Source organism: Centruroides vittatus, unplaced genomic scaffold (genome assembly GCF_030686945.1).
Source record: "Centruroides vittatus isolate TY-2023 unplaced genomic scaffold, ASM3068694v2 scaffold_1478, whole genome shotgun sequence".
Lineage (NCBI taxonomy): Eukaryota > Metazoa > Arthropoda > Arachnida > Scorpiones > Buthidae > Centruroides > Centruroides vittatus.
The window spans coordinates 1-12,006 of NW_027122680.1; the positions used below are offsets into that span (position 1 = coordinate 1).

At 36.3% G+C, this 12,006-nt stretch overlaps 1 protein-coding gene across 1 annotated transcript; it reads right to left on the reverse strand.

Annotated features, from left to right (window-relative positions):
• Positions 1 to 2,213: 2,213 nt before the first annotated feature.
• On the reverse strand, positions 2,214 to 11,369 carry LOC136987149 (uncharacterized). The gene is made up of 2 exons (XM_067284827.1): positions 11,000 to 11,369; positions 2,214 to 3,847 (listed from the first exon to the last, which is right to left on the reverse strand). Exon 2 carries the CDS (start codon positions 3,815 to 3,817, stop codon positions 2,897 to 2,899), a length of 921 nt encoding a protein of 306 aa, XP_067140928.1. The 5' UTR covers positions 3,818 to 3,847; positions 11,000 to 11,369; the 3' UTR covers positions 2,214 to 2,896.
• Between the last annotated feature and the right edge of the window lie 637 nt (positions 11,370 to 12,006).

The following is a 12,006-nucleotide window of genomic DNA, read 5'->3' on the forward strand; positions in this document are numbered from 1 at the left end:
CATTGATAATTTATTCAAACACGGTTCCATAAGCACAAAGGTCTACATCAAGCCCACCCACGACCCATTCCTACCTTACAATACATTCCTTCCTTCTCCAATGATCCACATTTAGAGCTCTAGTTAGAAAGGGAGGGGCATTCCATTGCTGCTCCAACGTGTACGACAGGTTGCAAGAATTGAATAAGAACCGTTGCTAGAACTTTGGGATTTGGAGCGAAAGTCATTGAAGAGTTAATAAGTTCCTACTCAGATTCTCACAAAAGGACGACAAAGAACAATATGAACAACGACGTTACCAAGTTCACTTACAACAGAGGCATGTCCAACATCATAAAAGAAATTATACGAACTACAAGAACACAAGATTATTGTACAGAAGTGCTCCGACGGTTTATAATTTGCTTAGAAATGACAAAGATGCGATCAAGAAGGAAGAACGATCTGGGGTATACAAGATACCATATAAAAATGATCAATTAAGTATGTAGGTGTATATAGGTGTCACCAACAGGAACTTCAGCAAGAGGCTTAAGGAGCACATATACGATGTATACAAAGGGCACTATCCAGAGTAGAACAAACAGATGATTTGCTGGTTGAGGTTGGGTTTAAAGAATTATCGACCGAGTGCCGTTCATTTTAAAGATGAACATTGCGAAGAGGCTAGTCTTTACGAAGGAGCATTTAAAACATTTACAAAGTTTTGGAGTAACGTGGTTAGATGCGACGAATCGAAATTTGAGCTTGTGGGCTCGAAACGGTGTCAAATTGCGTGGCAAATGAAAAACACTGCCTACAAACCTGCAAACTGCATTGGGTCTATAAAGCATTTCTAATACATGATGATACGGGGTGATTCTCTCGTCGTGGACTGATGACTACAGTACATATACAGTATATAATCATATATCTTATGTATCCTCAAGAATTTTCAATAGTATTAACATTTAACTGCTGTTGATAGCTACATTACCATATATACCTTAGTATGTCCTATTATTCTTATAAAATGAACTTTCAGTATGAATAACTTTTGTAGTAAAGATGTTTACCTGAAAATTAATGTAGATATGTAGGCGTTATGTCTGGTTATATATGCACTATAGTCATTAGAATAATTTCATCAGTGGTTAATTGTCAAAGCCTTCGAATATTACTTGATAGATACCTAAGTTACATGTAACTGATTAGCTCAATTTTTAGGTCAATTAGCTCAGTAAAAAAGCTCAATTGTAAATGTTAATACGAGTGAAATCGGCATTAAGTCCGACCCTACTGGAGATACACACGACCCCGTTATCTCCCCATCCCTCGAGCTTTAGTCACCAAAATTTAATAGCATTGATTCCCCTAATAAACCAACCTCTCTGCAGAACTTTAGAAATTTTTGACAAATAGCACAGGAGTTATTAAGGTTCAAAGAGGATGAACAAAATCGTGCCCCACACACACCCACACCTACATACATATACACCTTCCCTCACACACAAAAACATCCATAATACAGAACAACCCCCGAAATGTTTGCATTTCTCGACGTTTGAAGGTGTTCCGAGTCCGATTATGAAAAATTTTGGGTGGCTCATTCTTTGACCGATTGCCATACTTTTCCTCTGTTATATATAACAGAGCCGAAAAAGTAAAAATGTACAAATTAACATACAAAACATGTTTTAAAACTACAACTAGGAGTACTTCGTCTCTGACTGAAAGGAAACGACGGTATTCGTTGTACACCATTTTGTTCACGACAACTTAAGTATGACGTATTATTAAATACAGAACGTCCTCAATATAACAGACGAACTTTGATCCAATAATCTACTGTCTTATATTCCTCTCTTTCATTTATAAACATCTACTAAATGAAATAAAATGGATCCACCGATGGCCAAGGGTTCCCTAAACACTGGAAGTTCGATCGTGGGTTTGCGCCTCACCGGACGTGAAGTTTTACGGGATTTTCTCCACGTTTTTTTGCTAAATACAGTTGCATTTAAGAGTATTTAAGTTTACAGTTTCGTTGTAAATACTTAATAATAGTATATACTTGTATTATCATTTAACAGTAGAAATATTGTAAATTTTAACGAATTTTAAACTTGATACCATTTTTAAAAATTTCTCATTATAAAGCTGAATTACGTAGAAATGTGCACTATCTCGATTAATCGAACAGACCCTAATTTTTAAATTAATTACACAAAAAGTAATTTAAATAAAACTTTATTTCCGTGCAATATTTTATACCTCAAATTTGAAAGGAAAGTTATAAATACATTATTCGTAACATTTCATTTAAATAATGTAATACTTTTCTCAATAAAAATCAGTGGAATACATATGTAAATCACATTTATGTAAAACAATTTCTTCATTTAAGCCACCATCTTGATTATAAAGTTACCAGTAGATGAGCCCGGTGTTGCTCGGGCAGAAAGTAACAATAGCAAGGATTAACCCTCTCTTCCCTTTACGAGGATTTCCAAAAATCCCTTCTTAGTGTGCATGCTCATGATGTACCCTGTGTACCAAATTTCAACTTTCAACTCTTAACCGTTTGGGTTTTGCGCTTATTATTATTATTGCTATTATTATTAATATGCAATAATAATAAGCCGAGGGGATTAATATGCAAGCCTACCGCTCTGGGGTATCTCGGATCGAATCCGGATGTCAAAGTACTTCAGAATTTTTTTTCTCGGCACCAGATTGCCCCGCCCTTGGCCTAACCGAATCCACAACGGGCCTGAAAAATAGGCACACACAGAACGGAAAGAATCCAAAAAAAAATAATAATAATAATAATCTTTTCAAACGCATAATTATACATTAGTTAATCACATTTCGTTATAGTTTTTATAGAAAACACAAAAAATTGTAAACTTCTAAACTATATTTCGTTTCCTAAAACAGATCTGACCATGTCTCCGTAAGTTTTGTTATAGGTTTTAATGTTATTTTCATCGAAAATCTTTGGGCGATCATTTGGTACTAAATAATGATTACGAATTAAAAGATGTAGCGTGTAAAATTTCTTCCATTCTTCGCTTCTTTCTCCGTATAACATGTAAATTAAATTATTATCCACTCCAAATCCGCCTACTACCGTATGCGCAAATTCTGGATGTACGAAAAGAATCGATTTCGATGGTAATTCACCACCATTATAATACCATTTTTCGGGATGGTAATGCCTGTAAGATTCGTGCCAATATTTTAAAAACCTTGCATTCTTATGAGCTATTATCACTTGATTCCCTAAATATTGATTTATATCGCAATTGATGACGAACTCGAATCCTCGAAAATCGTGTAGTGACTTAACGACAAAAACGTCGTTATCTAAATAAATTCCTCCATATTCTTGAAGGATTTCTATACGAGAGATATCAGATGCGTGTTGTATATAGCTAATTTTTACACCATAAATATATTCTGGTTTCTTTCTATACTGCAATTTCAGCTGTGGTATGTGTTTAATCGTGTCCCAATATTTTCCCGTTAAGTTGTGACAATTGCAATGGATGATAATCTTCTGCGGCTTGTGATTCTGAAGTATGGATTTGATGTTGACCATATCAACAAACGTCAAGTTTGTACTATCGAAGCGAATTAAGTGAACAATATCTGGAATAATGTAACGAGAATATCCGGTTTCGTTGTTTGAATCGGTAAAACCGATCAGATCCTCTGAATGCAGCTTCGGGACGTCATGACTGTGGTTGTAAATAATGAATATAAGGAACATTAGGAGTACCAATGCAATTGGCAATTTCAAAATATCTTTGCAAAGCTTCTTAGAAAGGATCATGTTTTACGTTTTCACAAATTTAACCACAAACTGAAATTGAAAAAATATATATATTAGCCAATATCTTATTATATATTAATTTTTGATTAAAAAATTACAATAAAATTACAACTGTAGATTGTTAATTTACAATAATTTTTTGTTTTTTATTATTTAAAAAGTCACAGATATACTCGTAGCCACAGTGAAACATGGAGGGAGGAGAGGCAGAGTGCCTAGAAAAGAGTGGAAAAGAAAGAAAGGGGGAAGAGGTGAGATCACATAAGCGCTTGCCGGAGACCATTAATAGTAATTAATAGAAAAATACAGGCAGTACATGTATTACACAGGATATAAGTAATTACGTACATGAACAATCCATAGTTTTACAAAAACCCATAGGTAATACAGAAACAAATTGGTATATTACATTGTAAGTAATATTAAAAGTTCATATAAAAATATATGAGAAATGTTGGATGACTGAATCGTGGTCAGTTTGCGCGTACACAGTACAGAGAACTACGTATTCTGGTGATAGGTAACCAATTGGCGGCTGCCTGACCGCTAGAGTACGTGACAAAACGGACAGAAAGGACGACAAAGGTAGGAGGATTGAAATTGACAGTTAAATTTTAAGAGATGTTCTGCTGGTGATGCAGCTTTTTAGTCTTGAGTGTTAGTGGGTGTTGTCGAGATTCAGTTTCTCGTGAGCCTTCCTGGTGAATTCTACGAATGTCATGTAGATATTCTTGTTTTCAAGTGAGCATGACCATACAACTTCTTCGCTGATTGAGGTGATGAGGTAGTTCCGAGTGTGAGAAAACCGTGCACAACCATAAATGATGTGCAGAGCGTCCTGAGTAGAGACATTATCGCAAGGGCAGGTCCCATCCCCTTATTTAAGAAACGTAGCGAAGTAGGATCTGAAACACCCATGTTCGGTTATAAACTGGGTGGAATTGAAGTCCGAGATGACGTGTTGGGAAGTTTAATGTTTTGCAGAAACTAGTGGGTACCCTTATCGCTTGATGTCCACTGCTGCTGCCAGATGTCGTCGTCGATTTGATGATATACCCAGGAAGATGGAATAGGGTCGTAGGAGATTTTCTCTTTATCAGTGGCCGCCTTCTTTGCCAGAAGGTCGGCCCTGTCGTTTTCTGGGTTGTCTCTGTGATCCTGTATCTAGCAGACACCTCGAAGATGGTATTATAGAGGATATTCTAGAGCATGCGGTCGAACTTAGAGTCCTGAGGGTACCCCCTGTTAATAGGCATGTGGCAAATCTTATAGTTGTTATGAATAACCATGGCAGTTCTGTTAGAGAGGTAACTTGACAAAAGTCTATATTCCAGGGCATTGGTAGAAGTATAAGTTGTACACGATTGCCGGCCACCAGGCATGATCGAATGTCCCCTTAAAGTCAATAGAGACCATCCTGGTGTGTTGGTTGTTCTCCTTAGAGTTGTTAATATACCCGATAATATTAAGGAGAGCGTCAGTAGTCTCTTTCTTTTTACGGAAGCTGAACTAAAGATGGCTGAGACGATTCTGCAGCTCCAGATGGTGTTCAATCCTCTTTGCCATTAGGGCATCCAGAATGTTGCCGAGGATGGATAAGAGGAAAATGGGCCTAAAATTATTAAGGTAAGATGGGGACGAATTGGGAGACTTTTCGATCAGTTTGATGGAAGTCACCTTCCACATTGTCGGGAAATACCCGATGTCCTGGAATTTATAGAACAGACCCAGAACGCGGTAGGAATGGTCCTAAAGCCATGAGACCAGAGATTTGGTCAGAGCCAGGAGCTTTCCTTTTATTAATGATTTTGAACTCATTGTCAACCTCCCTCATCGAGAATGGCGTATCCTCCTTGATGTTAAGGGGTGTGCCTACTAACTGCCTGATGGAGCGGTGGTAGTCCTCATTTAGTGCACAAATTTCATGAATGACGACCAAAAAATTCAAAAATCCGCCAACAACTCGCAATAATGAAGAAAGTTTTCACGAGACACGCGAAATTACAAACGAATTTCATAAATTAAATTAAACTTTTCAATAAATCTAAGACAAAATATGTGTTTTCATTGTCGACGGGCATTGGAGGATTAAGATCTTTCGAATCCTTAGAAACAAAAGATTAAAGGTCTTCTCTACATGATTTTACGACATAATAAAGTAATAACGTCTAATGTAATTAGAATCGTTTATAAATTGTAATGTACAATGGTAAAATTGCTTTATCTTTTTTCCGATTTCAGGGCTTTCAGGAATGCCTAATGGAAAATGGCTGTGGTAACAGGATACAAAGGCTTCTGATAAGTCGACTCCCCTCCTGAAAAATGAGTTCACACCGTACAATAAGCTGTGTGGTGTGGACTCATTTTTCAGGGGAAGAGTCGACTTATCAGTATTCTAAAATGTGTGAAACAGAAAAAGTATGTTGAATTAACCAGTGGTGACGAGTTAAACGATGTCGAATAAACCGAGTTTTTTAACATTAATAACATTAATGTCTATGTAAGTCGGCCGGGACCACAAAAAATTGACTACGTAACCAACGAGTGTCGAATTATCCGGGGGACGACTTATGCGGACTCGACTGTATTTCTAACCAGCAATTATTTATTGTGACATCGTCACAATGCCGGAATGCAACTTTTCGTCATTGTTCTCAATTCTTTTACTAGTGTCTTGCCCCTGTACGTCATACTTTTCCTGTTAGCAATACAGTCATGCCAGTTACCACCTAGCTTTTTTCAAGAGAAATATTTGAATTGAAGTAACGTATCAATACTTATCCTGGGTTTCCTATCTCTCAGCTTTTCATATCTGATCTCTTTACTATCACATAAGAGCAATTATTATCGCAGTTTTACAAGATTTTTTTATTTAAGCAAGTCATACGAAGTCTTTCGGATCTTAACGTTACTAACTTCGATCACATGCGGGGCCGTCACAACTATCCAACAACGATCACTTTTCAAATATTAATGAGTAGTCGTTGACTATCCTCTCTGCCGTGAGGAGGTCAACGACTAGTTTTGGTCGAATTATTTCATTCTCTTATCTTATCTTATCGTTATTTATTCCCGATATCGCAAGAGCATAATCGGGTTAATTACAGAGATACATCAATGAACAGGTAAATACACACATAATTACAGAGATGATATACGAACTGTATGACAATAGAAAAAATGGTATGAGACAGTGACGTAGCGAACATAACTGGCGCCCGGGGCACGACACTTTATTGGCGCCCCACTCTCCCTCCAGAAACACATATAGTTTGTCTTGGTGACCATTTGGGCGCCCCTCTGCGAGTGGCGCCCGGTGCATAATACACCCCCTTGCATCCCCCCTCGCTACGCCATTGGTATGAGATGATCAACTTAATGAATGACTGAGCGCATGTGATACTTACGAATCAAGTTTTTAAACGACTTCTAGGTGTATTGTTAAGAAGGACATGAAGATCACAAGCCTAAAAGAAATCCATGCAAATTGCTTTGTTTTGGTGCTCTGTTCGTATTTTTGCGTTCATTTTCTATTAGATTCACGCAATGCTTTTTTATTTGACCCCTAAATTCTATTAGGCGTGCTCAAAGATCACGGACATTGTCACTTTGACCCCACTTTTTAACTATATCGAAATCGTGGACCCCTGTTTTCAACAGTACATTTATTTCATTTCTAGATTCTTCAGTAGAAAATGGCAAAGTTTTATCAAAATCGGCTCATAAAATTTGAGAACGAACACAATTCTATAAACCTCGTAAAAGAGGCTTCAGCGTTACATAATTGACAGATGATCCCTTACTCCATACTTAATTCGGACCTTCCAAAATTATAGCATAACACCAGTACTAAATGATGGGAGAAGTAAAACTATCAGCTTCCTACGCTACGGAAATCGGCTTCGAATTCGAGTCGACATAGAAAATTTCGTGGGTAAGTTGACCCGGATATGTTGGGCCTCCATCGTGGGATTACATCGTGACGAGGACAGAAAAGAGCCGCTTGGCGTCTAGAAAACTTTAAAACACTAGAACTATTTACAAAGGGGAGTGATTTCGTTTTTTAAAAAGACAACACAGAAATTTTAAAATGTTTATTTTAAATTTAACTCGATCAAAACAATCAATTAGGCTATAATCATGTATTTACAAATTAACACGAAATTCCTGTGTCTAAGAATTAATTATCGAATTATTTATAAATGAATTTTGTCTTGGGTTAAGTGCGCTTCTACTCCCAAATGTCTACGAGATCCACGAAACGAGTAAACTTTTCGTTTTCGCGAGAGAAACTTCTTCTAGAATTAAAATTCTCGACTTCGCATATTGTAATGTCTGCATTTTGTCTTCTTACTGGACAATTCGGTTTATTATTCTCGGAGACAAAATCTTTGTTTCGATTTCGTGAATCAATTTGTTTCCTTCACGAAATCTTCTTTTTCCTCCATTAAATTTTCGCTCGCTTTGTCCAAAATTGCGCAGAGTTCCGTTCTAAATTTCTCGAATCGTTTGCCAGTCGGTCCACTTAAGACGATATACTTTCTGTTAAAATAATCTTTGAAGTTTACACCACGATCCACAACAGACGATCTGTTGTACGCATCTCCGGCATGAGTAACGTGGTTCGAGTTCTCGCAGCTTTCTTTCTTCACTTGAAGAGACGGTGACAAGTTCGTATGTTCAATAGAATGAACCGTATACAGATCTTGTGTTTGATTGTTTAATGAAAACTTGTTAATTGGGCGCTGTTCTGACCCACTTTCCGTACTGGAATTATCGACTTCTAGTGTTTCCGTGTCTTGCAATGTATCGGCTTCCTCGTTCGTCTTCGAGAAAGCACGCGATATTTCTTCCACTTCGGATAACTCTTCGGAAGATTTATGAAAATTATAAATCTCCTCTTCGTATGAACTGTTTCGATTTTGGTGTTTGTCGTTGGTGTCTAATTGGGTTTTTTCTTTTTTCTGACACGAGCCGCTGGCATAAGATGCAGAGCTATATCTGGTTTCTACGCTACCGGAAGCGGGACTTTTAATTTTGGCCGTCATCTGTACAGTTTCGGCTCCATTCGAAGAAGACGAATAATATTTATTTTTTTCACTGATTGGGGATGTTGATTTGGGAGACAAAAGGGGAGATGTCTCTTCAACAGTGTTTCGTCCCCCAGTGTTTCGTCTAATTGCAAAACAGTTTCATTACGGGTCTCTTCCGAACTGATGCGAGAAATCGATTGAAATTTGTGTTTTTCGCTCTCGTAAATAGATGAATCGATATCGACAAAGATGGATTTTGATCGGTGAGGTTCGTCGTACGTTTCCTGTTTACAAGGTTTACCATGAAATATTGTAGAGAAAACGTACACGAGCGCAGTAACAAGTAGAAGTATCGACGATACTATAACGAAAGCAACCAGTACCGTGGAAATGGCACGGCCGATTTTTTTCATTATTATCTTCATTTCTTGCTCGGTAAGCGTTTTTCTTACCTTAATATCAGTTGTATTTTCTGGTATTTTATTTTCGTCACCTTTCTGCCCGATCGAACCAATTATCATCCTATTAACAAGATTTTTACATTACTCTTCGAAAATCTTACATTTTCGTTCAATTTTCCCGCTTGATCCTTTCTTTCATTATGGTCGAGCTCATTATTTGAATATTTTCGCATAAAATACAACTCTCTGTATTTTTTGTAATTTTCTATAAAAGGAGATGGCTTTTGAACTTTGCTTTTTGAAATTTTTACAGTTATCTGTTTATTTAAATCTTGACTTCGCTCAAATTCCTCGTGATCTTGATCCGTATCAATTTGAAATTCTTTGCTTTTCTGTTGTATCGGAAATTGAGTCGGTCTCACGAGCCAGTCCAATCCTTCAATTTTTGACTTAGTTTTGGAAACAACCACACCACCGTATTTTTTAAACTGTGGTGAAGACATCACACTGGGTAAATCTTGATGGTAAGCAACCCGTTTCTCAGTTGGGGAACCGAGGATCAACAAGTTTGCTTCGCTCGTGGGTTTCTTCTTTACACTTATTGTGGAGTTCTGCCCCAGAGGAGCATACATTAAAATAAATAACGGTAAAATCACCATTAATGTATCGCTTAGATTCATCGTTTATATCGACGATATTGACTCGAAAGCACCTCAAGAATTATTAAATTTCGTAAATATTGTTAGAAAACACTAACATTGTTCGCAACAATACAATCATTTACCAAACTTCACGTCTATATTAATATTTTTTATAATTTATTTATAGCTTATAGATTTGCTGCAATCATACATAATACTAACCATTTTTATATTGTTTAACTCTTTCCATCCTGTGTGTACTAAGAGGGGCACTTTTTTGTAAGTGACTCTTGAATTAAAATATGTATATATAAATTTAATTACACATATAAAAGACATTTAAAATTAACGAGCTGTTTGTGGTATATGGCATAGTAAAAAGGACATATATGGCATAGTAAAAAGGCATAGTAAAAAGGACATATATGGTATAGTAAAAAGAACAAAATTTCCGATAATTATTAAAAAAAATCTTCATTATAATAATAAAAATATCCAATAATGAATTTAAAATATTCTTTTAATTTGATCATATATTTATAATGAATTTAAAGTAAAATGCCAAAAATTATTTGCTCGTTTCTAACAATTTATCGACCTAATAAAGGTTGAATACAGCTGCAAAGTACGCTCCTATTTTACAGCTGTATGGTATTTAAACGTTTCCATCAGCTGCTGTTTTTAACGAGGCGAGAATAGTCTACGAATTATTATTTATTAGTACATAAATATATTTATACAATTAATTAATATCCAATTTTCTAGCATCGAGCTTCTTTAATGCGTAAATCGAACCGGAATCCTTCGCCTAGAATGGTGTATTATTGGTTCGTTTAAAAATAAGATAATGAATATTTCTAACAGAGCCGACTTTTTTCGCTTTATTCGGGTTATGTTCCGTTTCCGCTTTAGACAGGTTATGCCTTATAGTAAAACTAGCCGTTACCCGCGGCTTCACCCGCTCGGATTTTGCAATTTGATAGAAATAACCCTCCCTCGGTACTTCACTAAGGTTCTCAATCATTAGTTGTTACTAATTTGGTAAAATTACTGATTTTTAAGGAAAATCGAAAAAAAGCAAAAGAGATAGGAAAGGAATAGAAATACCCGGGTTTTTCGTAGCGACGTGCTCTTGGGTAGGACACCACTTCGAAACTCTCCTTTATTCGTGACCCTCTTCTTATCGTAGACCTTTCGTCTATTCCTGACTTCGTCGTTCGTCCGTAGTTTATTATTTCTTTCTAACTTCTTCAGCACCTCTCGGTCTCGGATCGTCTGTCTCGAGGTCTGCAGCACACTTTTTCCCTCCCTACTTCTTCGACATGCGACTAGAGCCTGGGATCCTGTCGTGTTCCTATTGGTCACATTCATTATGCATACCGCGCATGCGTTTTTTTGTTTCAGCGGAAAAGTAAAACTGTAAGAAGCCCAATTAGAAAAAAAAATGACGGAAATACATAAACCTCTAATGAAAACTTTCAGCATGAAATACGATTGAACAGAAAAACCAGGCAAAAACAAAGATGTTTACACATTTCCATGACTGAAATACAAATAACTCGAAGGCAACTTAGAGAATTAAAACAACACTGTAGTACGTGTAACAATGCTGATGACCAACAAGAAACAGACACAGTCTCGAGGATACAATGCGTGCAGTGTGATTCTTGGCACCATATGTTTTGTGTCTCAGTACCAATTAATACTACAAATTTTATATGTAATTTTATATTTTAATTATTACATATTTTATATGTAATTTTATATTTTATTCGTAATTTTATATGTTTGTAAGGATTGTAACACACATTAAAACCTTTCAAAAATCATTATTTTTCCTATTAAATTCAAAATTTTTTATAATAAATTTTTATAACATCGCGTTTTTTATTTATATACAGTATATGTATTTTTTTCACTTTCATATTTATAAATATTAATTTTATAATTTTTAAAACATGAAAAAATAAATATGAAACTACTAGCAAACACATGCGCGTCTGCGTAATGAAAGTGACCAATAGGAATGCGACAGGATCTCAGACTGTAGTCGCTTGTCTTCTTCGAGGTTCTCACCAAAAGTGTCTCTTTCTCTGTCCGTTTGGCCCCAGGGC